Source organism: Sorex fumeus, unplaced genomic scaffold (genome assembly GCF_029834395.1).
Source record: "Sorex fumeus unplaced genomic scaffold, SorFum_2.1 ptg000264l, whole genome shotgun sequence".
Classification (NCBI taxonomy): Eukaryota; Metazoa; Chordata; class Mammalia; order Eulipotyphla; family Soricidae; genus Sorex; species Sorex fumeus.
Window position 1 is genome coordinate 9001913 of NW_026606321.1, and position 23640 is coordinate 9025552.

The window sequence follows — 23640 nt, forward strand, 5'->3', positions numbered from 1 at the left end:
AGATCTGTAAATCACAGTGCCTAAAGTGAAAATAGAGAAGAGGGTAGGGCAGGGGACTCCCAATATTAAGGAAAATGCCATGATGAGTGGGACAGTGATGGCCACACGGGTCCAGACCCTGCCAGCATTCTACAGGTCCCTCGTGAATGCATGCACCCCTGTGACGAGTCCCCCCCCCCCCATAATAACCAGCCTGTGGGCCATCCTCCTGTGCCCTTGGATAGGACTCTAGGACTATCTGGCCTGGGGCCCTGTAAGGCCCGTGACACTGTGTGTTCTGGGACATTGGATCGCTCCTCATCAGCCCCCTGGGCCTGTTCACCTCTGCTGGACGCCTGCAAGTGAAGTCATGAATGTCAAGTGGCTCTTGTTCCAATCAAAGGTCCTCCCGCCTGGTGGGCATGAACGCTTCACGCTGCCGACAGTCAGAGCAGTGCCCTCAGCCTCCTGCAGGCACCATGGAGGACACAGCCCAGCCCCAGGGGAGCAATAAGAGGAGGCAGGGATGAGCTAGATGGTGCCTTGAAGGAGGACACGTCCCACTTGACACACTCTCCTGGAGCCGAGGGCACAGGTCCTGCCTAGGGAAGGGACCAGTGTGGGGCTATGGGAGGCTCTGGCCTGTCCCCAATGCTGGTGAGGCCAGAGCTGACACACAGCTAGAGGAGAGGCCATCAGCCGTGGGAGGGGTATTCCTGGGGCCTCAGAAATGGGTGGTTCTACCTGGCAGTGCTCAGGGCATGCTCCCGGCTCCATGCTCAGGACTCCTGGCAGGGCTCAGGGACCACCGGGTGCTGGGGTGGAGCCTAGGTTGACCAAGGCAGGAGAACCACAGTGTTCACACGGCACTAGCTCTTAGCTCCTGGAAGATGGATTTTACACATTTTCCCTCTTGATTTTATGAGAAACTAGAACACAAGGAACCTCAGAAATAGTTGGTGGGTCTTTTCCTTGGTCAGCCAGAGCAAGGCCCTAACTCCATTTCCTCTCCGCAGGAGAGCCCCTCCAGCCTTTGTGATGGGTGGACACCTGGGCCCTGCAACTGTCCCTGTGGAACTCGGATTCCTCTGTGCCTCTGTGAACTTCAGCACTCAGCAGCCCTAGGCCGGCTACTGGCCCCCAGGAATTTCCAGCAGAGGGAGATGGGGTCAGTGTCTACTTCTTACCACAGGAGAAAAAGCCGCACCTCAGCTCTCACTCACTCCGGCCCTCAGGGCACCTCAGCTCTCACTCACCACAGCCCTCAGGGTGCCTCAGCTCACTCTCACCCCCTGCATACCTCAGGGTGTCTCAGCTCACTCATTCACTGCATCCCTCAGGGCACCTCAGCTCACTCATTCACTGCATCCCTCAGGGTGTCTCAGCTCACTCACTCACCACATCCCTCAGCTCTCTCTCTCTCTCTCTAACATACAGTTCTGAGAGGAAGCGCTCACAACCCCTCAGCCCCATGGGAAGAGCTGCCTCAATAAGTCGCTTCCATTACGTGGGCACCTGACATGGCAGAGACACCACTGTTGGGGTAGGTGCGGCCTCGCTCACACTTGCCTTTTTGAAACCCGGCAGGCAGACTTTGGCCTTCTCCCCGAACTGCCACTTGCACTGTGTGTCGGCATCGTACAGCTCACCCGGCAACTTCTCCGGGTACTTGTACTCCTTCACAGGCTGTGGCTGGTCGGTGAGACACAGGGCCTGGGCTGAGCTGGAATGGGGAGGAAAGAGAAGAAGGGAAGGAGAGAAGGAGGGAAAGGAGAGAGAGAGGGGAGAAAGGAGGGAAGAAGGAGGGGAGAATAGAAAGAGGGAAGGTGAGGAGGGAAGGAAGGAAAAAAGGGAAGGAGGGATGGAGGGAGGGAGGGGAGGAAGGAAGGAAGGGAGAAAGGGAGGAAGGGAGGAAGGAAGGGAGGAAGGGAGGAAGGGAGGAAGGGAGGGAGGGAAGGACGGAGGGAGGGAGGGAGGGAGGAAGGAAGGAAAGAAGGAAGAAAGGAAGGGAGGGAGGAAGGGAGGAAGGAAAGGAGGAAGAAAAGTGGGAAGAAAGGGAGGAAGGGAGGGAGGAAGGGAGGGAGGGAGGAAGAGAGGAAGGGAGGAAGGGAGGGAGGGAAGGAGGGAGGGAGGAAGGAAGGAAGGGAGGAAGGAAGGAAGGAAGGGAGGGTGGGAAGGAGGGAGGGAGGGAGGAAGGAAGGAAGGAAGGGAGGGAGGAAGGAAGGAAGGGAGGGAGGGAGGGAGGGAGGAAGGGAGGAATGGAGGAAGGAAGGGAAGGAGGGAGGGAGAAAGGGAGGAAGAAAGGGAGGAACAAAGGAAGGAAGGAAGGAAGGAAGGAAGGAAGGAAGGAAGGAAGGAGGGAGGGAGGGAGGAAGGGAGGGAGGGAGGGAGGGAGGGGGAGGGAGGGAGGAAGGAAGGAAGGGAGGGAGGGGGAAGGAGGGAGGAAGGAAGGAAGGAAGGGAGGGAGGAGGGAGGCAGGGAGGCAGGGAGGCAGGGAGGCAGGAAGGAAGGAAGGAAGGAAGGAAGGAAGGAAGGAAGGAAGGAAGGAAGGAAGGAAGGGCGGACGGGCGTGAGAGGCTTCTGTGCATCCCCCGTGTCTGCGACCTATCAGACCTCCTGACCTGAGTTGGTCTAGCTGGACTCGGGAGCAGCAGCCCATGGAGCACTGGGCCTCTGGCCCACCCCACACAGCTGTCCTCCAGGTGAGGGCCCAGAGCACGGGGGAGGCTGTGGTCCACCTGCCCTGGCTGGTGTTAGACTGAGCAAATGCCTCAATTCCGCTCGCAGCTGCAACCTGGGTCCTACCTCAGGAACCGGTGCAGGTCCCGGCGGCTGCAGGGTGACCAGGAGAAGACCCCGTTGCGGCCAGCCAGGGTGGGGGACATGATGCTGCCCTCGGACTTCCTGCACACGTTGCCCTCCCCATCGTGGACCATGCCGAAGCTGAGAGAAGGGGGGGGGATAGAGAAAGTGAGGGAGAGGGAGAGAGAGGGAGGGAGAGAGAGGGAGAGGGAGAGAGAAAGTGAGAGAGAGTGAGAGAGAGGGAGAGAAAGGGAGAGAGAGGGAGAGAGAGGGAGAGAGGGGGGAAGAGAAGGACAGAGGGAGGGAGAGAGAGGGAGAGAGAGGGAGGGAGAGAAGGAAAGAGAGAGGAAGAAAGAGGGAGGGAGAGAGGGAGGAGAGAGAGGGAGGGAGAGAAAGAGAGAGAGAGGGAGAGAGAAAGTGAGAGGGAGGGAGAGAGAGGAAGGGAGAGAAAGAGAGAGGGAGAGAGAAAGTGAGAGAGGGAGGGAGAGAAGGAGAGGAAGGGAGAAAAAGTGAGAGAGGGAGAGAAAGTGAGAGAGAGAGGGAGAGAGAGGCCCTCTCAGGGTGGGGTCAGACACACCCAGGCGCCGTGCCACCCCTGCTCCTCAGACCAGAGGGGGCGCCTGGGACCCCACAGACACGAAACAGGGCCCCTGTGCTGGCGAGCCTGGGTCTACCCAAGGCACCGCTGACCGGGTCTCGCATCCTGCACCAGCTCTAGCCTCTGCTCAGCTGCATTCTGAGATGCCTGGGGAGCCAAGAGGCCACAGAAGACACCCAGCAGCGGGGAGCGCCCTCGCTGCCCACCCTCGCTCTGTGGGCTTCGCATAGGAGGACACACGGGACAGCAGCGTGACGTCCACTGACCGTCTGTGCCCATGTGGGCGGGGGAGGACAAGCACGGTCTTGTGAGCAGGTCATGGCTGGGCCCTGCAGTGCCCACCCCCACCCCGCCCGGCACCCCAGGAGGGCAGACCCCCCTCCTGGAGACACTCACTTGTGTCCAGACTCGTGCGCCACCGTGAGAGCCAGTCCGAGGCCGGAGTCCTCATTCACGGTGCAGCTGCGGTACTTACTGCACATCCCACTGATGGGCGCGAAGCCTGCGGGCACAGCCGGACACAGCACAGTGTGGGCACAGGAGCCAGGGAGTGCAGTGCCGTGCGGGCACAGCTGGGAACACAGAGCCGTGTAGGCACAGCCGGGAACACAGAGCTGTGTGGGCACTGCCGGGAGCACAGCATGGTGTGGGCACAGCCAGGGAGCATGGCGCCGTGCGGGCACAGAGGCAGGCAGCATGAAGCGTTGTGGGCACAGAGTCCAAGCAGGCTCCTGGCCTGCTCCGCCCTGCGTGAAGTGGGTCCTTGCCTTCATTCGGGGTTGACACAGGGACCCCAGCCCGGGGACAGCGCAGGAAGCAGCACTAAGGGTCTGGCTGGGTGCTGAGTCCCGAGCCCCGACCAGCCTGCAGACGCCACCCCACCCCAAGCTCCTGGGGTCCACCCAGTCCTCCCCACCCCCACAGGCCTCTAGGACCACCATGCAGGCTGCTGGACAACGGCCTGACCCCGGTGTGCCCAGGGCCACGCAGGGCTGCTGAAGCTCGCACTGGGAAGTGTCGGAGCTGGAGGGGCACAGAGCCTGCGGCCCCCTGCCCCAGCCTTCGGGAGGACAGGTGGTGATTACACAGGTCCAAGGAGGACGGGTGTCCTCTCTTGAAGGCCCGAGCTCCCGGCGGTCACTTCGGCAGGCCCGGGGAGGGCCGGGGACCCCCGCTCTCACCCAGCGTGTCGCAGGGGCCATTCTTCCAGGAGCAGATGTCCAGGCCCGTGAGCAGGATGGCGTGGTCGTGCCGGCGGCCGTCTTGTCCCTGCAGGCTCGCCTGCCACTGACAGAAGCTGCTCAGAGTGTGGTCTGCGTGGTGGCTGATGACCAGCCCCGGCTGAGGGAGGCAGAGAGGGAGGCTGGGCCACACGCCCTCCGCAGCCACACGCCCTCCGCAGTCACCTGTCCCTGCATGGCGCCATGCACCCCATGGGTCTGAGCAGCCCAGGAGCTGTCAGGTGGGCACGGGGCCCCTGTCTCTCTGTTTGTCTGTCTCTGCCCTTGGCACATTCCCAGCTGGCCCTGGCAGTGTGCTCAGTGGCCGAGAAGATGACATCTGTCCGTTAGTGACAGTGTTTGGGGGGGCTGGGCACTGCCCAATGTGCTCTACAGGCGTGGGGGACTCCACCAGCTAAGCTCGATCCGCCAGGCAGGCAGTTCCACTCAGGGCCAGGGATGCCATGCAGCTGGGCCGGTGATGGCAGCAGTGCTGAGACACAACTGGGGGTGCCCAGGACCCGTGTGTCACCTCTTGGCCCCACCGTGAATTGGAATCATTTGCCTTGATCTATGCCAAATTGTTTTCGACTTTTTTTTTGTAATCACTGTATCACTGTATCACTGTCATCCCATTGTTCGTCGATTGACTCGAGCGGGCGGGCACCGGTAAGGTCTCTATTCCTCCCAGCCCTGAGATTTTAGCAGCTTCTCCTCACTCATCTTTTCCCAACGATTGGAGGCTCGTTCAGGGTCAGGGGAATGAGATCTGTTGTCGTTACTGGTTTTGGCATATCGAATATGCCACAGGGAGCTTGACAGTCTCTGCTTGTGCAGGTGGGATACTCTTGGTAGCTTGCTGGGCTCTCTGAGAGGAATATATATATATAATTATATATACATATAAATATATATTTATATATGTATTTCTCTCTATGATCTGTTGCCTACTATCTGAACTCCATCAAATATGGTGTGGTAATTATGAAAAATGGGTAGGAAGTATGTCGCGCATTCCGGATAGTGGCCTGGAGCATGGTGGCAGTTGGGTAGTGGAGTTCGGCTGCCAGGGCTGGGTCCCTTTGGGCGGGAAGGGCTCTCACCCACCCCACTCACCCTGGGGCGCCCTGGGTGAAAACAGCCTGGCGCGGAGTCTGAAATTTTTTTTTTAATCACACAATCACAAATCACAAATCATCCTGTTATTCGTCGATTGCCTCGAGCAGGCCCCAGTAACGTCTCTTTCATCCTAGCCCTGAGATTATATTCAAGGCTCTTTAGGAGAATGAGACCCATCATTGTTACTGGTATTTGGCATATTGGGTACGCCATGGGGAGTTTGCCAGACTCTGCCGTGTGGGCAGGCTACATTCGGTAGCCTGCAAGTTTGTCCAAAGTAGGAATGAGATAATAAGATGTCATAATAAGATGTCGCGCGGCCGCAAATGCCCCCACATGGGCTGCCTGCAGCGGGCTTGGACCTTATGTGTTATGGGGCAGTAGCTCCCAGGGATCACGGCACACTCTGGCAAGACACCAGAGAGGGTGGAACTGATCTCACCCACCCAACTCCAGCACGGGCGCTGGGCATTGCAGACTGGGGAGCTCAAGAAGCCGCTCCTACTAGCTGGGCCCTAGATGCTCCCGGTCCTCCTGGGCCCTGGGTGGGCACCCGTCTCACGGAGGGGTATGCTGCATCTAGGGGGCTTGTTTGCAGCTAGGGGAGTGGGCGTGGCCTGCTTCAGTCTCAGCGAAGGGAAACTGAGGCCGTACGCCCTGAAGGGGAGTATAACCAGCCTATGAGGGGCCGAGAAAGGGAAATGAGGTTTCATGAACCAAATCTCAGGCACTGTCCTCGTGCACCTCATGGTCCTGCCCTGATCCCCCCGTAAGGAATTTCTTCCGATTCATGTTCTCATACGCAGTTCCAGATACTCCTTATGACCAGCACACAGACAATGTCCAGAGATGATTAAAATAACTGGACTGCAGCAGAGACCAAGTGTTAAAACTCTCTCTCTCGAGAACACAGGGGATTGCCCTGCCACAGAGGCAGAGGGGGGATGGGGGGATGGGGGTGGGGGGGATATTATCCATGGTGGTGGAAAATGGGCACTGGTGGAGGGATGGGTATTTGATCATTGTATAATCAAACCCAAGCACAAAAAATTGTAAATCTACAAATGTACCTCATGGTGTTTCACTAATAAAAAAAATTAAAAAAAATAAAAAAATAAAAAATAAATCATGCTTTATGTAAAAAAAAACTCTCTCTCTCTCTCTCACACACACACACACACACAGACACACACAGACACACAACACACACACACACGAAGAGCAAGATCCAGAGCCTGACAGGCCCAGCCGCCTGGTTTCCGGTCGCATACCTGTTCTTCTTCTAGAAGAATCAGCCCGACGACGGCGATGTTGATGTTCCCGCCGATCGTCCCGTCTTTGAACAGAGCCGACACCTGAGAGCACAGAGGAGAGGTCAGTGGCCCATGTGGCCATACTGCCTGACTCGGGCTCCAGTGAGGGTCCTGGATGCTCTGGCACACAGACTCACCAACTGACCCAGGACAGCCATGTCTCGGCCTGGATGGACCTGCAGCCCGGGACCTATGCCCTTCCCTGGCACCCGGCACAGTATATGGGCACAGGTTGGGCAGGGGGAGGTGTGGGCGGGTGGGAGGGGGGTCACTGCTGGGCTGGGCACAGGGGTGCAGGCCCCACACCCCCCGGCAAGGGCTCCAGAAGCCGTGAGAGAGGCCAAGAAGAGGCACGGAGGGAAGAAAAAGGCACGAGTGCAAACGTCAGGGCTGAGAGGGCTGGTAGGGGCCGTGCAGAGCCAGGACCCTGGGGTGGGTCTGGGTGAGGGACCCCACGGTGCCGAGAGCCCCTCAGGGCTGAGACCACAGCAGACTGAAGCGCCTTTGGGGGCACCTTCAACCTCAGGCCACACGGCTCTGGGTGGGGTCTGGAGGTCCTGACCCTGGGGGCCGCGTCCCTCCAAAGGCCATGAGTTTCAGTGACAGGCAGCACGGTGGAGAGTGGACACTAAGGGCCCTCGGGACAGCAGCCCCGCGCGGCCAGCATACGTGGGAGACCAGGACAAACCCTGACTGACCCTGACCAAGATGGACCCTGACCTTCACCCACGTCACAGGGGCTTGGACAGTTCCACAGGGCCTCATTCCACAGCCAGACTCCTCCCCAGCTACACACCCACAGCTACACACCCACAGCTACACATTCGAAGCTACACACCTCCACAACTACACACCCACAATTACACACCCACAGCTACACACCCCACAGCTACACACCTCCCCAACTACACACCCACAGCTACACACCTCCCCAACTACACACTCACAATTACACACCCACAGATACACACCCCACAGCTACACACCTCCCCAACTACACACCCACAGCTACACACCTCCCCAACTACACACTCACAATTACACACCCACAGATACACACCCCACAGCTACACACCTCCCCAACTACACACCCACAGCTACACACCACACAGCTACACATTCAAAGCTACACACCTCCACAACTACACACCTTCGCAACTACACACCCACAGTTACACACCCACAGCTACACACCCACAGCTACACACCTCCCCCATTACACACCCACAGCTACACACCTCTCCAACTACACACCCACAGCTACACACCCATAGCTACACACCCCACAGCTACACCCTCCCCAACTACACACCTCCCCCAAGTACACACCTCTCCAACTATACACCTCCCCCAAGTACACACCTCTCCAACTATACACCTCCCCAAGTGACATATCTCCCCAACTACACAACTCCCCCAACTACACACCTCCCCGACTACACACATCCCACAACTACACATCTTCTATACTCATAACAGCTCCCAAATTACGTGATTCCCACTACTATACCCCCCAATATTCATGAAAACTCACAACTACGCATTCCTACTGCCATACTCCTCTCACGGCTGCATGCATCCCATAACCACGCACCACTCACAGCCATAACATCTCCCACAGCAGCTGCTGTTCCAACAACAGCTCTCACAGCTGTGGCACTTCCCACGACTACACTGCCCACAAAATATGCTCCCACTAATGACCATTTCTCCCACAAAGACTACACCTCCTGATGAGTACAGCCCCACATCTGCAATACTCCCACTACCACAACACCTCACCCAAGCTCATACCTCCCACCACCACAATGTCTCCCACATCTACAATTCCCACGTCTACAATGCCTCCCACATGTAGATGCACAATACCTTCCACATCTACAGTTTCTCTCATATCTACAATAATTCCCATATCTACAATACCTCTCACATACACAATAATTCCCATGTCTACAGTACCTCCCACCACGAAAATTCCTCCCACATCTGCTATACCTCCTACAACTATAATACATCCCACATCTACAATTCCACACCTGCAATTACCCCCTAACACACACAAACACACACACACACTACAATTCCTCCAATTTTACCCTGGCAGCCTTGGGAAAGGTGATTTTTGGTGTGTCCATAATAAAAGAAAGGGGTTTTCAGGGTGGAGCTTTTCTTGTACACAAGACATAAAATCCATAAACAAAAAGTAGACTGTAACACACACACACACACACACACAAAACAGGTGCAGCACATGTGCACATTCCTACCATGTTGAGAATGGCTAGCACCAGAATGTCACACACACATGCACACAGACACGTGCACACAGACACGTCAGCACCAGAATGTCACACACATGTGCACGCACACACACATGCACACGCACACACTCACACATGCACACACGTATACACACACACGCACACATACACACACACTCCTACCATGTTAAGAATGGTCAGCACCAGCATGTCACACACATACGCACACACACACATGCACACGCACACACTCACACAAGCACACACATGTATACACACACACGCACACATACCCACACACACTCCTACCATGTTAAGAATGGTCAGCACCAGAATGTCACACACATGCGCACGCACACACACATGCACACGCACACACTCACACACGCACACACATGTATACACACACACGCACACATACACACACACACACACACACTCCTACCATGTTGAGAATGGTCAGCACGTAGGTGGTGACGTTCTCCTGGCCGTGGTTCTGTACCATCTCCTTGTCAACCACAACCAGCATCTCCACATTGTGTTCTTCGTTGGTGCGTGTCCGCTGGAGTGAGCGCCTGGGCCGGGAGTGGGGCGCATACTCGTCAGGCAGGATGAAGGCGTCCTTGGGGGGAGGCTGGGGCATGTCTGTGGAGATCGTGGGGAGAATGAGGGCAGGTCGTGCCCAGTCTGTCCCAGCATGTGCTGTGTGGGCGCAGAGTTTAGGGGTGGGTGTCCATGCCGTGAGCTGTGTGAGCGCAGAGGACGGCGCGGGAACAGAGTCGCTCTGTCTGGGCGTAGAGACCGCTGCCGCCTTCTGAGCAGAAAGGCTGTGCTGCTGTGATCCCCCATCTCAGCTTGAGGCTCAAGGGTGCCGGACACGCGGCAGCGAAGAGCACAGCCAGGCTGAGCGTCAGCACCTGCTCTGCGGGCCAGCGTGGACGCGCTCACCCACCAACCCCTAGGTCTGTTGGTGGGTTTGTCTGTTCCCAAGAGATGGGAGTTTCCTCAAGACACACGGCTCTGCCCGCTTCAAGGGACAGCCTGGGACACTGTCCTCACGGGGGGCATGTCACATACTCACACGGTGTGCACAGCACACACACATGCACACACTCACATGTGAGCATGCATGGGCCTCCCTGCACACACGCACAAGCATGTGCACATGCCACAGAGCAAACACATGGACACACATGGACCTGTGCACACACACACACTTGTACACATCCACATACACCTCACAACATTCACACAGGGCACTATGGACCTGTACACACATGGGTACACACACATGCACATACACGACACAGCGCTCACACAGGGCACTCTGGATCTGCACACATACTGGTACACACACACGGGTACACGCACATGCACACACACCACACAGTGCTCACACAGGGCACTATGGGCCTGCACCACACTGGTACACACACAAGGGTACACACACATACACATACACCACACAGCACTCACACAGGGCACTATGGGTCTGCATACATACCAGTACGCACACAAGGGTACACACATGCACATACACCACACAGCACTCACACAGGGCACGCTGGGCCTACACATACACGGGTACACACACAGGTGCACAGCTGCAGCTCATGGCTCTGGCCTGGACCCTGAGTCCTGCAGAGCCCTGTGGCATCCTCGTGGGTGCTAGTGGCTTGGCCCTGCTGCCGGGGCTTCTCCTCCACCCTGTGGGCTTCAGGCCTGGCTCCCTGGGCTGTACCTGCCAATCCTGGGGCCTGGCCAAGGTTCCCTGCAGCCCTGAGCTCCCCGCCAAGGACCCAGTGAGGTCCCAGCTGTGCTGGGCACACTGCCTACCTGGCCCTGCCTCACCCAGAATAGCCCTCCTCCTCCTCAGTGCCTCCTGCTGGTGGGGCCCTTCTCATCCCACCTGCTCGTCCTTCAGCCTCCTTGGACACCGCTGCCCCCGCTTCCTCTGCCTGCTGCCCCTGGGGTCTGGGGGGTAAGATTTCAGAGACACGGGGACACTTTCTAGGGCACACCAGGTCCAGGCATGCTAGGCGGGTTCTTTCCTGGGGGGGGGGGGGGGGTCTTGGTACGGTGGCAGGCGATGCGGCCCTTCACCCACCCAGAAATGTCCAGGAAGCTCCATGACCACATATGCCGTGGGCCAATAACAGGGGACCAGAGAGAGAGAGAGACAGAGACAGAGACAGAGATAGAGATACAGAGAGAGAGACAGAGACAGATAGAGACAGAGACACAGAGAGAGACAGAGATAGAGACACAGAGAGACAGAGACACAGAGAGAGACAGAGACACAGAGACACAGAAAGACAGGGACAGAGATAGAGACAGAGAGAGACAGAGACACAGAGACACAGAGAGAGACAGAGACACAGAAAGACAGAGACACAGAGAAAGAGACACAGAGAAATACAGAGACAGAGAGAGACAGAGACAGTGACAGATAGAGACAGAGACACAGAGACACAGAAAGACAGGGACAGAGATAGAGACAGAGAGAGACAGAGACAAAGACACAGAGAGAGGCAAAGACAGATAGAGACAGAGACTCAGAGACAGAGATACAGAGACAGAGAGTGCAGTGCAGGGCAAGCTTCCTGGGGGCTCACGCTGCTGGAGAAGAAGAAAAGAGTGAGGGAATCTTCCAGAAAGCCCTGACTTGTCAGCGGCTCCCACTCGGGTGCCTTCGACAACACAGACGGCTGGGTCGTACAGCCCCGTGAGCCCTGGGCTGCCATTGGCAGAGGAGGGTGGAGGAAAGGACGAGCTCAGGAGGGAAGGCGGCCCCCACCTGGCTCCCGGCTTCAGACCCTCCAGCAGAGCCAGCAGCTCTCTGCACCCGCCCTGTCCTCAGAGACCCCCACCCCGGGCGAACCGGGCAACCCCTCCATCTCTGCCCCCCACCCTGGGAAGGCCCAAGATGCCCTAACATACACTTCCTGCTCTGTCCACAGAAGTGCGGCCTGGGGGGCCGGAGGCTGAAGTCCCCTTGCAGCTGCGGATCCTTGGGGGGCCTGTGGGTCCGGGCTGCCGCCATCCTGGTCCTCGTCCCCGGGGCCTGTGAGGCTGTGGATCGCTTGTACAGGACATGGGAGGGGGACCCAGGCCCCCCTGAGGAGCCGAGGCCCCCCGCTGCCAGGTGTGTGGGGAGGGGCGTCAGGAAGTAGTCGGCTTCGGGGGTCCGGATCAGGCCTGACTGGGAGACAGGAGAGGTGGTTAGGCCGCGAGCGGGGCCGCCCACCCAGCCTGGCCCTGCCTTCCTGGGTGCCCCCATCCCTGCCCCCGCCTTCCCGTTACTGCTGGCACCCACTTTTGTGGTTGAGGCAGGAGCTATGATGTGACAGTTAAGGCCCCCTCTCTGGGAGGTGGAGCCGGGGGCAGCCTTCCTGGGCTGCCCACTGAGACCCAGAATGCGGGGTTTCGTCCCATGGGCTCAGTGTCTGCCACGTCCAGCTCAGACTCAGGTCTTCGAGTGGCGACTCTGCTTACCTGTGGCAGGGCCATGCCCTGGCTGGGGCGGCTGAGGAGCTGGGATGGGGCTGGGGCCTCCCGCACCCAGGTGTGCTCTGCGCCCAAGTCCCTGGCCCTGTCTAGGGTCTGCTTCTAGAAGCTGCGACCAGGAATCCACATCTGTGCCTGCTGGGCTGTCAGGATGGATCCCGCAGCCCATGGCCGGGTTACCCTCCTCAGCTGTAGGACAGCGCCAGGAACAAGCCCCTGAGAGTGGCACCACGCCAGCAGCTTCGCAGCAGCCCCAGTGAGCGGGTGTGTGTGAGCTGGTATGCGTGAGCTGGTGTGTGTGAGCGGGTGTGTGTGAACAGGTGTGTGTGAGCTGGTGTGTGAGCAGGTGTATGTGAGTTGGTGTGTGTGAGCTGGTGTGTGTGAGCGGGTGTGTGTGAGTTGGTGTGTGTGAGCTGGTGTGTGTGAGCGGGTGTGTGTGAACAGGTGTGTGTGAGCTGGTGTGTGAGCTGGTTTGTGTGAGTAGATGTGTGTGAGTTAGTGTGTGTGAGTGGGTGTGTGTGAGTTGGTGTGTGTAAGTTGGTGTGTGAGCTAGTGTGTGTGAGCTGGTGTGTGTGAGCGGGGTGTGTGTGAGTTGGTATGTGTGAGCTGGTGTGAGTGGGTGTGTGTGAGCCGGTGTGTGTGAACAGGTGTGTGTGAGCTAGTGTGTGAGCAGGTGTATGAGCTGGTGTGTGTGAGCTGGTGTGTGTGAGCAGGTATATGTGAGTTGGTGTGTGTGAGCTGGTGTGTGAGCTGGTTTGTGTGAGTAGATGTGTGTGAGTTAGTGTGTGTGAGTGGGTGTGTGTGAGTTGGTGTGTGTAAGTTGGTGTGTGAGCTGGTGTGTGTGAGTGGGTGTGTGTGAACAGGTATGTGTGAGTGGGTGCGTGTGAGCGGGTGTGTGAGCTGGTGTGTAAGCTGGTGTGTGTGAGTGGGTATGTGTGAGGGGGTGTGTGTGTGAGTGGATGTGTCTGAATGGGTGTGTGTGAGCTGGTATGTGAACGGGTGTGTGTGAGTTGGTGTGTGAGCTGGTGTGTGTTAGTGTGTGCGTGAGTAGGTGTGTGTGAGTAGGTGTGTGTGAGCAGGTATATGTGAGTGGGTGTGTGTCTCCCGCAGGAATGCCAAGTGCCAGTGTCCTGCCCACTGCGGGCGTCGGGCTGGCTTTCAGCCCCGTCGTACATGAGAGCCACCCTCGAAAGGGTCCCCGCGCAGAGGCCCGGACCCCGCTGAGAGCTGGTGGCGCCGTCCAACTCCTCTGCTCCTTCCCAGAGCCTCGAGTGCCCAGGACATGACCAGGCCCAGTGGCTGGCAGAGAAGGGGTGCCCAGCTGGCATTGGCCCACGTCAGCGCCTAGCCTGGGTCATGCTAGAGGGCTCGGTGGGGGAGGACACGTCCTGGAGAGCGCCAGCTCTGGTCTTCTGGAGGCAGGAGGAGCAGCTGAGTGAGGGCGTGCTCTCCCTCCTCCCTCTAGGTCTTGGGTTGGAGGCCAGAGGGATGGAGCCTGAACTGGGGTGAAGTGAGGACAGTGGTGAGGGGCTCCGGGTCCCTGCAGCTGGTGCAGTGACTTTATCCAGCAAAGCCATGAAAGCTGTTGCCGTGGAAATCATCATCTGACCTAACCAACGACAGGACTCCAGTGAAAGGGGCAGCTGCCTTGTTCCTGTGGGTCCCTGGGCGGCCGGGCCCTTCCTGTCTGGGCCTCTGGCTTACTGGCACACTGGGACTTCCTGTGCCCAGAGCGTGAGGGCCAGCACTCCAGGCTAGGGTAGGGCTTCCCATTTTGGGACGGGCAGGATGGTCTTCCTGCTGTGGCTGGGGGGTGGAGTGGCATCTCCATGGTCTTAGGGAAAAGTCAGCGTCCCTGGGCCCAGGAGGTGCTGTGGGCAGAGTCGGCTTCTCTGAGATCACGCACAGCCCAGTGGTCACGACGGGAGGCAGAGGGGAGAGGGGACTTGGTCAGTTATTAACAAAGAGATCAGCTATGTGGGTGGGGGGCACCTCCTGGGGCCCAGATGAATCCTGGGAATACGTGGAGGTGGGGGTGCAGCTGCTTTGAGCTGCTCTGGCCCCCCACAGCCTGTCCCCCTGCCCCCCAGCCTAGCGGGACACTAAGTGGGCACTGAGCAGAGGCTAAAGGCAAAACCCTTCTTGCCTGGCAGCTGACCAGGAGTACCTGGGCACTGGACTGTGTTGCACCTGGGCTGGTGACACCCCACAGGGAGCTGCTCCGTGCTGGGGAGAGGAACCAGCTTAAGCATTAACTTAAATGAAAACCAGAAAGATTTATGTATTTGCTGAAAACCTCCCGTCAGGGTAGGAAACGGGCCTCCTTGCTCTCCGAATCCCTCTCAGGACCTTCAGCTGCCCTGGTTCAGAGCAAATATCTCTTCTCCCAGTCCCAGGGATTCGGTGGGAGGAAAGACAGGTCAGTCAGACACCCACAAATGTATCTTTGTAAAATAAGATTGGCCTGCAAGAGCATCAGTGTAAGCACCACACTGACTCTGCACGAAGCACCAACACCCCGCCAGCACTACGGGGCCCTTCCCTTCACTCCCCCGGCTGACTCACCATCCCGGGCCCCTTCCCTTCCCTTCCACCCCCTGCTGAGTGCACCACCGTCTCTTGATCCATTCAGCGGCCACTGTGCGCTTGCACTGATCCCAACTCTGAGCTGTTCTAACCAGGACTGCAATGAACTCAGATTCTGCTCCATTAAGAATCTTCTGCATCTCATAGGAATAATGACCAGAATACAAAAACAGCCCACAGACGGGGAGAAATTAGTTGATCGCCACTAGTCTAACATGTGGGGAGACAATATGGACATTACTCAAAAATCAGGAACTGAGTTTCCTTACCACTGGAGAGATACCGTGAGCAGCATGGATGGACCCTAAGGTGGTCCTGTAAAGCGGTCACAATACTCAACAACAGGATATGATGCAACCCCACTGAAAATGGGGAGAAGAGCTCCAAAGAAGACACAACAACGACCAAGAGTCGCGTAGAAAAAGTGCTCATCCTCACTGATTGTCAGAGAACTGCTATTCAGAGTGACTGAAGGACTCCGTCACACCAGTGTGCATGGTGGAAGCCTCAGTGCTGTGAGGATGAGGACGCTCACCTGCCCCAGACCTCTGAGTGACTCGGGGCTGTGTGAGAGTCTCTGTGCTGTGTCCCCAGGCAGGGCACAGAAGCACGACCAGCCCCGCCTTGGTATGACTTAGCAGCGTGTTGCGAAACTGGCTTTAAGTAAACATGCAAGAGAACCTCAGAACAGAAACATTAGGCTGTTCCCCAAGAGCTCTGACTCCTGATAATCTGCGGGTCCTGTTAATTCCCTCTGTGGAGCAAGAACTCTCTGAAGTCCCCTCAGACACCCCCTGCAGCACTGCAGTCTCATCCCGCTCACGAGTCTTCTGCCATCGCTGCCCCTGATTCTCGTCCATCTCCTGCTCCCCCCAGCTTCAAAGGCCCTTCTGGGCAATCCAGCCTAAGAACGGACTCCTGGAAAACAGGACCCTAGTGTCACAGGAAGATCTCTGCAGTCTCATCAGCAAACGAGTCCAGCATTGCCCTTTCCTTCCTAGTGGCTATAGCATTCCGTATTTAAATAACCCCTGATTTCAAAACACACGGGCCTTGGTAACTGATAAGACTGGTATTTTGATTGCCCTCGATAGTCAATTGTATTAAAAAATAGGAAAAAAACCTCACTTGATTATCTTTCTGCATTATTCACTTGCAAGCTTATTTCCAAGCTTGGCTTAACTATGAAAGGTTTGCTTTTTCATCTTATCAAAGTTTTTCTCTACTGAGCCAAGAATGTTTCCTGAAAACTCATAAAGTGTCTGCTGGTCACCCCCTCCGCGCCGCCCAGCAGCTCTGGGGAAAGCCACGAGGTGATTATTAACCAGCGGCAGCCAAGGCGGGGTCCCTGGGCTTTGCAAAGGAGCTTCCAGGGGGTTTGTGCCTCCAAGGGCCAGTTTGTCCGTCTTTCACCCCGGGAAGCCTGGAACTAACAAGCACTTGGAGGAGAAGAATCTGGGTCAGTTAAAATGGTGTTTCACGGCCACGGCCCCAGAAGCACAAGGACTTAATGCAGAACCCAGCAGCTTGGAGCAGAAAAGTGAACGGACTCTGCATTGATCCAGGCCATCAAGTCTGCCGGAGGGGAAAGGGTGTTGCCCCATTCGCCCTCTCCTCTCTGGAAAGAAAGATGGCGGCCACATGGGAGCCTTGTGGACAGCAGGTATGAGCCGGGAGTGTGGGGGCGACTAAAACCTCATGGGAAGGGGGGCGTTTCGGTCCGCCCTTCACGCCCTACCGAGGCCACCGGTTGCCCCCCGCGAGCGGCTCTCCAGCACGGCCAGGACTCCGGAACACAGAAACCAATTTCTTAACTATCTGACTTTCAGTAGAAATACTTCCAGGGTCAATAGGTAAAAGAGCAGAAATCCAAAACCAACATTTAATTCTTGAACCCAGCCGTAGAAAGCAAATCACTTCACAATGCTTTTTCAGCATGTCTGATTTGGGGGGGGGGGGGTAAACTCTAAATAATAGTGGTGAATCTTTTATTGAAACAATGAATCTAATCAAAGCAGATAGAGTGTTAACTAGAATTCATCTGCTTCACAGGGACGGGGAGGGGTGGGGGGTGGGGTTTTATTGGGGTTCTTCATGGTAAAAAATAAGTATTGGTAAAGGGAAATGTGTTTGATATTTGCATGACTGAGACATAAACCTGAAAGCTTTGTAACCTTTCCCACAGTGATTCAATAAATAAATTTAAAAAAAAAAAAGAAAAAAGAAAAAAAAATGGTGTTTCAAAGCAAAATCAGTAAGTGGGGAAGCTCCAGCAGTTCCTATATCTGTTCTTCACACTTCAAGCCGGCAGATTCCTATTAATGTATATCTATTTATCTCTGCTTCCACTTGCTTGGTCAGTGGCGTTTCATCCTTGAAGTTTCCTCTAGCGTCGATGTCATGGAGAGCTCTGCCTATACTTTCTCTAGGCACCTTCTAGATTCAGGTCTTTCATCCATTTTGATTTGACATGGCATTAGAAAGAGGTCTGAGTTCATTTATTTTTTGTGCATGTGGCTGACGAGTTTTCCCAACGCTGCTCCACTAAGTATCTTCTGCATCTCAAAGGAAATGATGGCCAGAATACAAAAACTGCCCATAGATGAGGAGAAATTATTTGCCCACCACTGGTCCAACCTTTTTGGAGACAATATGGACCTTACTCAAAAACCTAGCAACTGAGCTTCCTTATGACCCAGCAATTTCACTTGAGAATATACCTCAGGGGCCCAAAAGTACAACACAGAAAAGTCAACTGTATTTATATGTTCATTACAGCACTATACACCATAGCCAACATATAAAAACATCCCAAATTTCTGTGAATAGATGACTACAAGAGAATGTGGGACATAAACATGATGGAATACTACACAGCCCTAAGAAAGGATAGTCATGATTTGCTGCAACACAGATGGACCTGGAGCGGTTCCTGTGGAGTGAAATTGGCCTGAAGGAGAGGAACAGGCTCAGGATGATCCCTCAGATGTGGGGTATAAAGAAACCTTGTGGGAATATCAGTGCTCAGTGGCATGAGAAAGGAAGAGCAGGATTGCTGGTACTGGGTAGGAAGCGTGGCACTGGGGCAGGTGGGGATGAGCCAGGGAAAGGACCACTAGGACAGGGGGAGGGGAAAGTGCCCGCCACAGAAGCAGAGGGGAAACTGGGCACATGGGTGGAGGGTAACGTGCACCCATGAAGGCACTGGTGTTGGACGAATACATGCCTGGAACTCAATCATAAAAATCTTTGTAGCTTTGCAATTTATGCTGATTCAATTAAAAAAAAGAAAAGAAAAAAGAAGAATAATTTAAAAAGCAGCCCAGGACAACACAAGAGAAAGTCCCACTTTCTCTTCCCTTCTGACCTCGGGTCCTCTTAGGACCCTGGGTTGCAGCCCACAGAACAAACCCAAACACAAGTGAGATGAATGCAGTCCATGGCCAGCTCACCACTTGTCACGTGCTCAAGACACTGATAAGCCTCGTAGCGTGATTACATGCACCACCGAAGATCTCAGACCCAGGGTCAGCCTGTGTCATCCCAGGCAGACCAGTGACTGCTGAAGCCAGCGGTCATCTGGCCAAGGCATTGGTCTTTCTTGCTGCAACCGAGTTATGCAAATCTCATGGATCACAGAGTAATGCAATATGAAAAGCTAAGTACATGAACTCAGTTTCAATGAGATCTCAAGTCTGCAATCAAGCCACAGGCCCCAGTTATAGTGGTCTTATGTTAATGTAATTTTATCATGGGAAGGGAAGGAGAGAAAAAATAACTAACGTGTAAATCATGAGAAATTAAAGGCAATGTGTTCATTCTATTTTTTTCTTTTGGGGTCACACCTGGCGATGCTCAGGGGCTACTTCTGGCTCTGCACTCAGGAATCACTCCTGGTTGTGCTTAGGGGACCACATGGGATGCTGGGAGTTGAACCCGGGTTGGCCGCGTGCGAGGCAAACACCCTCCCTGATGTTCTATCGCTCCAGCCCCATTTGTGTTAATTCTTAAAAATGTGATGTATAGGTTAATGCAACCCCAACCAAAAAATCCTAGGAAATTAATTCATAGCTATAAAAAATTGATTCTAAAGTGTATGAGATAAACATCAGAATAGTTAACTCGGTATTAAAAGAAAAGAACAAAGATTTTGGACAGACAAGCTTCACCTGCAAGTCTTATTCTAAAGTTACAGTAAACAAGACGATTTGATACTAGGGAAAGAACAAATGAACAAATCAGTGAAAGAAGACAGAATACAGAAGCAGACTCGGATGAATTGTAGCTTTTCTACAACAAAGGAGCCTATGCCCCCCTCCCCCCACCCCACAAAAGAACCTAGAGGCAGAACTTGCACCTTAAACAACATCAAAAGTCCTCAAAATGAATTAGAACGCTAAATGTCACATGAGAGGTTGTCATGTTTGTCCCTTTACCTCCTTTCAGCACACAGTTCTTGTCCAGAGCATTGTCCAGAGTTACCTTTTCCACCTATCATTGTCACAGTGGTCCCTTCTCTAGCCTAACTGTGGCTTGTGACAAGCTTGGACCATGGACCTGTTCTCCTGGCCCTTGCCTCTCCTGTCCTTGAGTATTAATCTCATACAATGCTTTTTATACCCCACAAATGAGTGCTAATGGCGTCTTCAAAGATGAAAACCCACTAACCAGGCAAGGGGAAGCAGAGCTAAACAAATGGAATTGCATTAGACTAAGAAGCTTCCGCACCGCAGAAGAAACAGTGACCAAGATACCAAGACAGCCCATAGAATGGGAAAAATTGTTTACCCAATACCCATTGCATGAAGGGTTAATATATGAGATATATAAGGCACTGGCAGAACTTTACAAGAAAGAAAATATCCCATCAAAAAAATAGAGAGAAGAAATAAACAAAGAAGTTCCTCAGGGAAGAAATGCAAATGGCCAGAGGCAAACAGACCCGATTCTCGGATTCTCGGTCCTGCTGACAATCATTAGCCAGAACTCTGCCCAGACAGTGTGGGGAGGTCCCCGACCCAGAGCACGATCCAGGCCTCGTGATGGGCTTCCCAGGGTCTGCTGACCCCGGGGGCTCAGCACCCCTCCGGCCAGCACAGCGCTCCCTTTGCCCGGAGTCTGGTGCCAGGCACCACTCAGGCCCATAGCCTCACCTTTCTCCACTTGCACTGTGAGTGATTAAGGGAGGGATGGGGCAGGCTGGCACCTCCTGCTCCTGTTTCACAGGGGAGTGTGCCAGTGCCCAGGGCCACTCCTGGCTCTGAACTCCAGGGACCTCCTAGAGGTGCTCAGGGGATACTACGCAGCGCTGGCTTCAAACCAGTGTCAGCCCCATGCAAAGTGCGAGCCACCTCTCTACCACCTCTCTGCTACCTCTTCAGCCCCACCCTCACATCACTGTCCTTCACGGCAGAGCAGAAGTCACATCCTGCTCGGTGGTGGCAGATGCATGGGCCAAGCGCATCAGAGGCCAGAGACGGGATTCTGGTCCCAGCCTTGCCTCGTGTGTGTCTGGGCCAGGGACCCCATTTCTGTGCCCACCAGCCATCACCTCCCAGCCTGGCCATGGGGCTAACCTCAAAGACGGTCAAAAAGATGAAATGTGGGGGTGAGACCTGCAGCTCTAATGTTAAGGAATGCAGCCCCCTGTAGGTACATGCAGCAAGGGCCCAGGCCCAGAGGGGACTGTCCCTGCTGTCCTCTCCAGAGAAGTCGTCACAGGTCAAGGGGGAGGAAGTTGAGTGTGTATACACATAATTCTCTCTCTATCCCCTATCTATCTCTTTCTTTCTCCCTCTTTCTCTTTCTCCCTCCTTCCCGCTCTCTCCTCTCTCTCCCTCTCTCCTCTTTCTCTTTCTCTCTCCACCCTCTCTCTCCTTTTCTCCCTCCCTCTCTTTCTCCCTCTCCCTCCCTTTCTTCCTTTATCTCTCCTTCTCATGCTCCCTATCTCTCCCTCTCTCTCCCTTTCTCTCCCCCTCTCCCTCCCTCTCTCTCTTTCTCTCTCCCTCTCTTGCTCCCTCTCTCTCCATCTCTCTCTCCCTCTCTCTTTCCCTTTCTCTCTCTCTCTCCCTTTCTCTCCCCCTCTCCCTCCCCCCCCACTTTTGGAGGTGCTGGGGATTGAACCCAGGGCACCAACATCCTACTCCAAGCCTCTGTTCTGAGCGGCGCCCAGCCTAACTGTGCTTTCATAGGAAGCCCCAGGCCCTGGGCGATCTCCCTGGATGGACAGGCGGGAAATCATCCTGGTTCCCGACCCCACCCACGTCCCCGCCCACGGTTCTGAGCTCACCCAGCAGACACTTAGCTCACAAGTCAGCTGTTTGCCCCCAGAGTTGCCTTGGGAACTGGCTCACTGTCTGGGGGTGAGGGGTGGTGGGACTCCGCCGCCACTGTCCTCTTGTAGGCCCTGGACTGTTCCATGACAGACTGTGATGGGGGCCTGTCACCATCATGCCCACAGTCATCTAGGGGCTGGGGCTGTTATGAATGACATGTCCTCCCAGGAGCTGTGTCAGCAGTGCATGTTCCCACAGAAAAGCACTGTGGCCGCCACGAGTCAGACTGTTTCTCACCCACAGCCCTAGAGATCACAGTGCCTCAGTCAGTAAAAATGTCTTAAAAATATTTTGAAAAATTTAAACAAGAAAACCAGGCACCTCTGTGGCAGTTTCTTGTCTGTGTGACACCCAGGACTGGCCCGTGAGGGGGAATGGGAGCAGGTGTGTCCTGGCCTCAGGCAGACGAGGGTAGCAGCAGGTGGGCAGGTAGCGTCTCAGCCTGGACACTGACGGGCACAGCCAAACTACAGGGAAAACAGGAGCTAAGGTGCCCTGTGGCCACGAGGAAAGCCGGGAGCTCTTGGGGGTGAGATTCAGGCGGGGGAGAGAGCCTTGGGCTGTGGCCCCAGGGAGCTGCTCTGGGGGAGGTGCCTAGAGCCCCCAGCTGTCCCCACAGAGGCTCAGGGCCGCCTGTCCCTGCCCGAGGCTCACCGCAAAGGTCCTGGAGCTGGAGGTCGAGGCCTCCTCCAGGTTCTTCCTGGAAACTGGGTGACCTACAGCCAAGGCACATGGAGTCCCACCAGCCTCTCCTTGGAAACTTCCAGAAGGCCCGACAGGGGCAGGGACGGTTGGTGATTTTGCTCCCTCTGCCTGTCCAGCAAGATTGCCTGCACTCAACAACTTGTAAGTCTACAACTGTACCTCATGGTGTTTCACTAATAAAACAAAAACAAACAAACAAACAAAAAAGATTGCCTGCACTGACCTCAGCCCCATCCCCTCCGGATCAGCCTGTCACCAGGTCCTGGGCGCGCGAGTCACCAAGGCACAAGCGTGACTGCACCTGGGGCAGGGGCGATGCTGCTGGCTGGGACACAGCGGTGCCCAGCCCGAGCGTGTGGGGACTCGGTTCCTTTGTGTCCAACCAGCTGCCATGGAAAATCCCAAGGCATTTTCTGAGCCAATAGAGAAAGCCAGAGCCGCATGGGATCCCAGCTCCCTCTCCCCGGGCCAGCCGCCAGCAAGCTCATGCAAGAGATGGGCAATCCCGGGGCTGATTGCGGCCCCACTGCAGGATGCTAGGGGAGCCCCAGGATGCCCATTACGATGAAAACCAGTATCGGGGTATCCGGCCTCAGATACCCACAGGGGCTACTGGGGTACCTGAGCTGGTTCCGGAAGAAGAATGGAAAGTGCACTGTGGTTTCCAAAGGGCTTTCCCTGGGCACGCAGCTAACAGGCAAATGCATCTCTCTTCTGTAGAATGAGCGGCTGCCTCAGGAGGAGAGGCCAGGCTGTGAAGCTACTTCCTGAGGGACAGTGCTCTGCTGGAATCGGGGCAGCTCCACGTCCTCCTGAGCAGAGGAAAGCATGGAACGAAGCAGCCAGAAGCAGAGAATGAGCAACACAGTGGGCCTCAGGCTCCCGACACTGCCACAGCCGGGTTCTCAGCCCTACGCACAGTCGGCATGACCTTGGCCAACTCCGGGGGCAGACCCTTCCCCCAAGGGGTGTGCATGCTGACCCCTGCCCTGCAGACAGCCCAGCGGCACAGGCTGATTCAGTTGCTGCCACGGCCTCCCCTCTGCCTGCTAATTTTATGTCTCTGCTGCCCAAGGTGCCTTGGGAAGATGAGGTCGCCGCCCCGTCTCTTCCGCACCACTGCTTCCCTGTGAGAACTGGGAGTCTGTGTCACCTGGGAGAACCTGGGGCCAGCTGCCCTGCACACTCCAGGCTCAGGAGTGCCTTGTGCAGTGT

General features: G+C 55.6%; 1 protein-coding gene across 1 annotated transcript in view; it reads right to left on the bottom strand.

The window, feature by feature from the left end:
* Window positions 1–23640, bottom strand: part of ADAMTS16 (ADAM metallopeptidase with thrombospondin type 1 motif 16) — a 57030-nt gene that overhangs the window by 19434 nt on the left and 13956 nt on the right. Inside the window, exons 4-10 of the mRNA XM_056109076.1 lie at window positions 12233–12494; window positions 9738–9937; window positions 6990–7073; window positions 4561–4720; window positions 3776–3881; window positions 2785–2922; window positions 1549–1702 (exon numbers count right to left, since the gene is read on the bottom strand). Coding sequence (XP_055965051.1) covers window positions 1549–1702; window positions 2785–2922; window positions 3776–3881; window positions 4561–4720; window positions 6990–7073; window positions 9738–9937; window positions 12233–12494 — 1104 coding nt within the window. The remainder of the gene's footprint in view (window positions 1–1548; window positions 1703–2784; window positions 2923–3775; window positions 3882–4560; window positions 4721–6989; window positions 7074–9737; window positions 9938–12232; window positions 12495–23640) is intronic.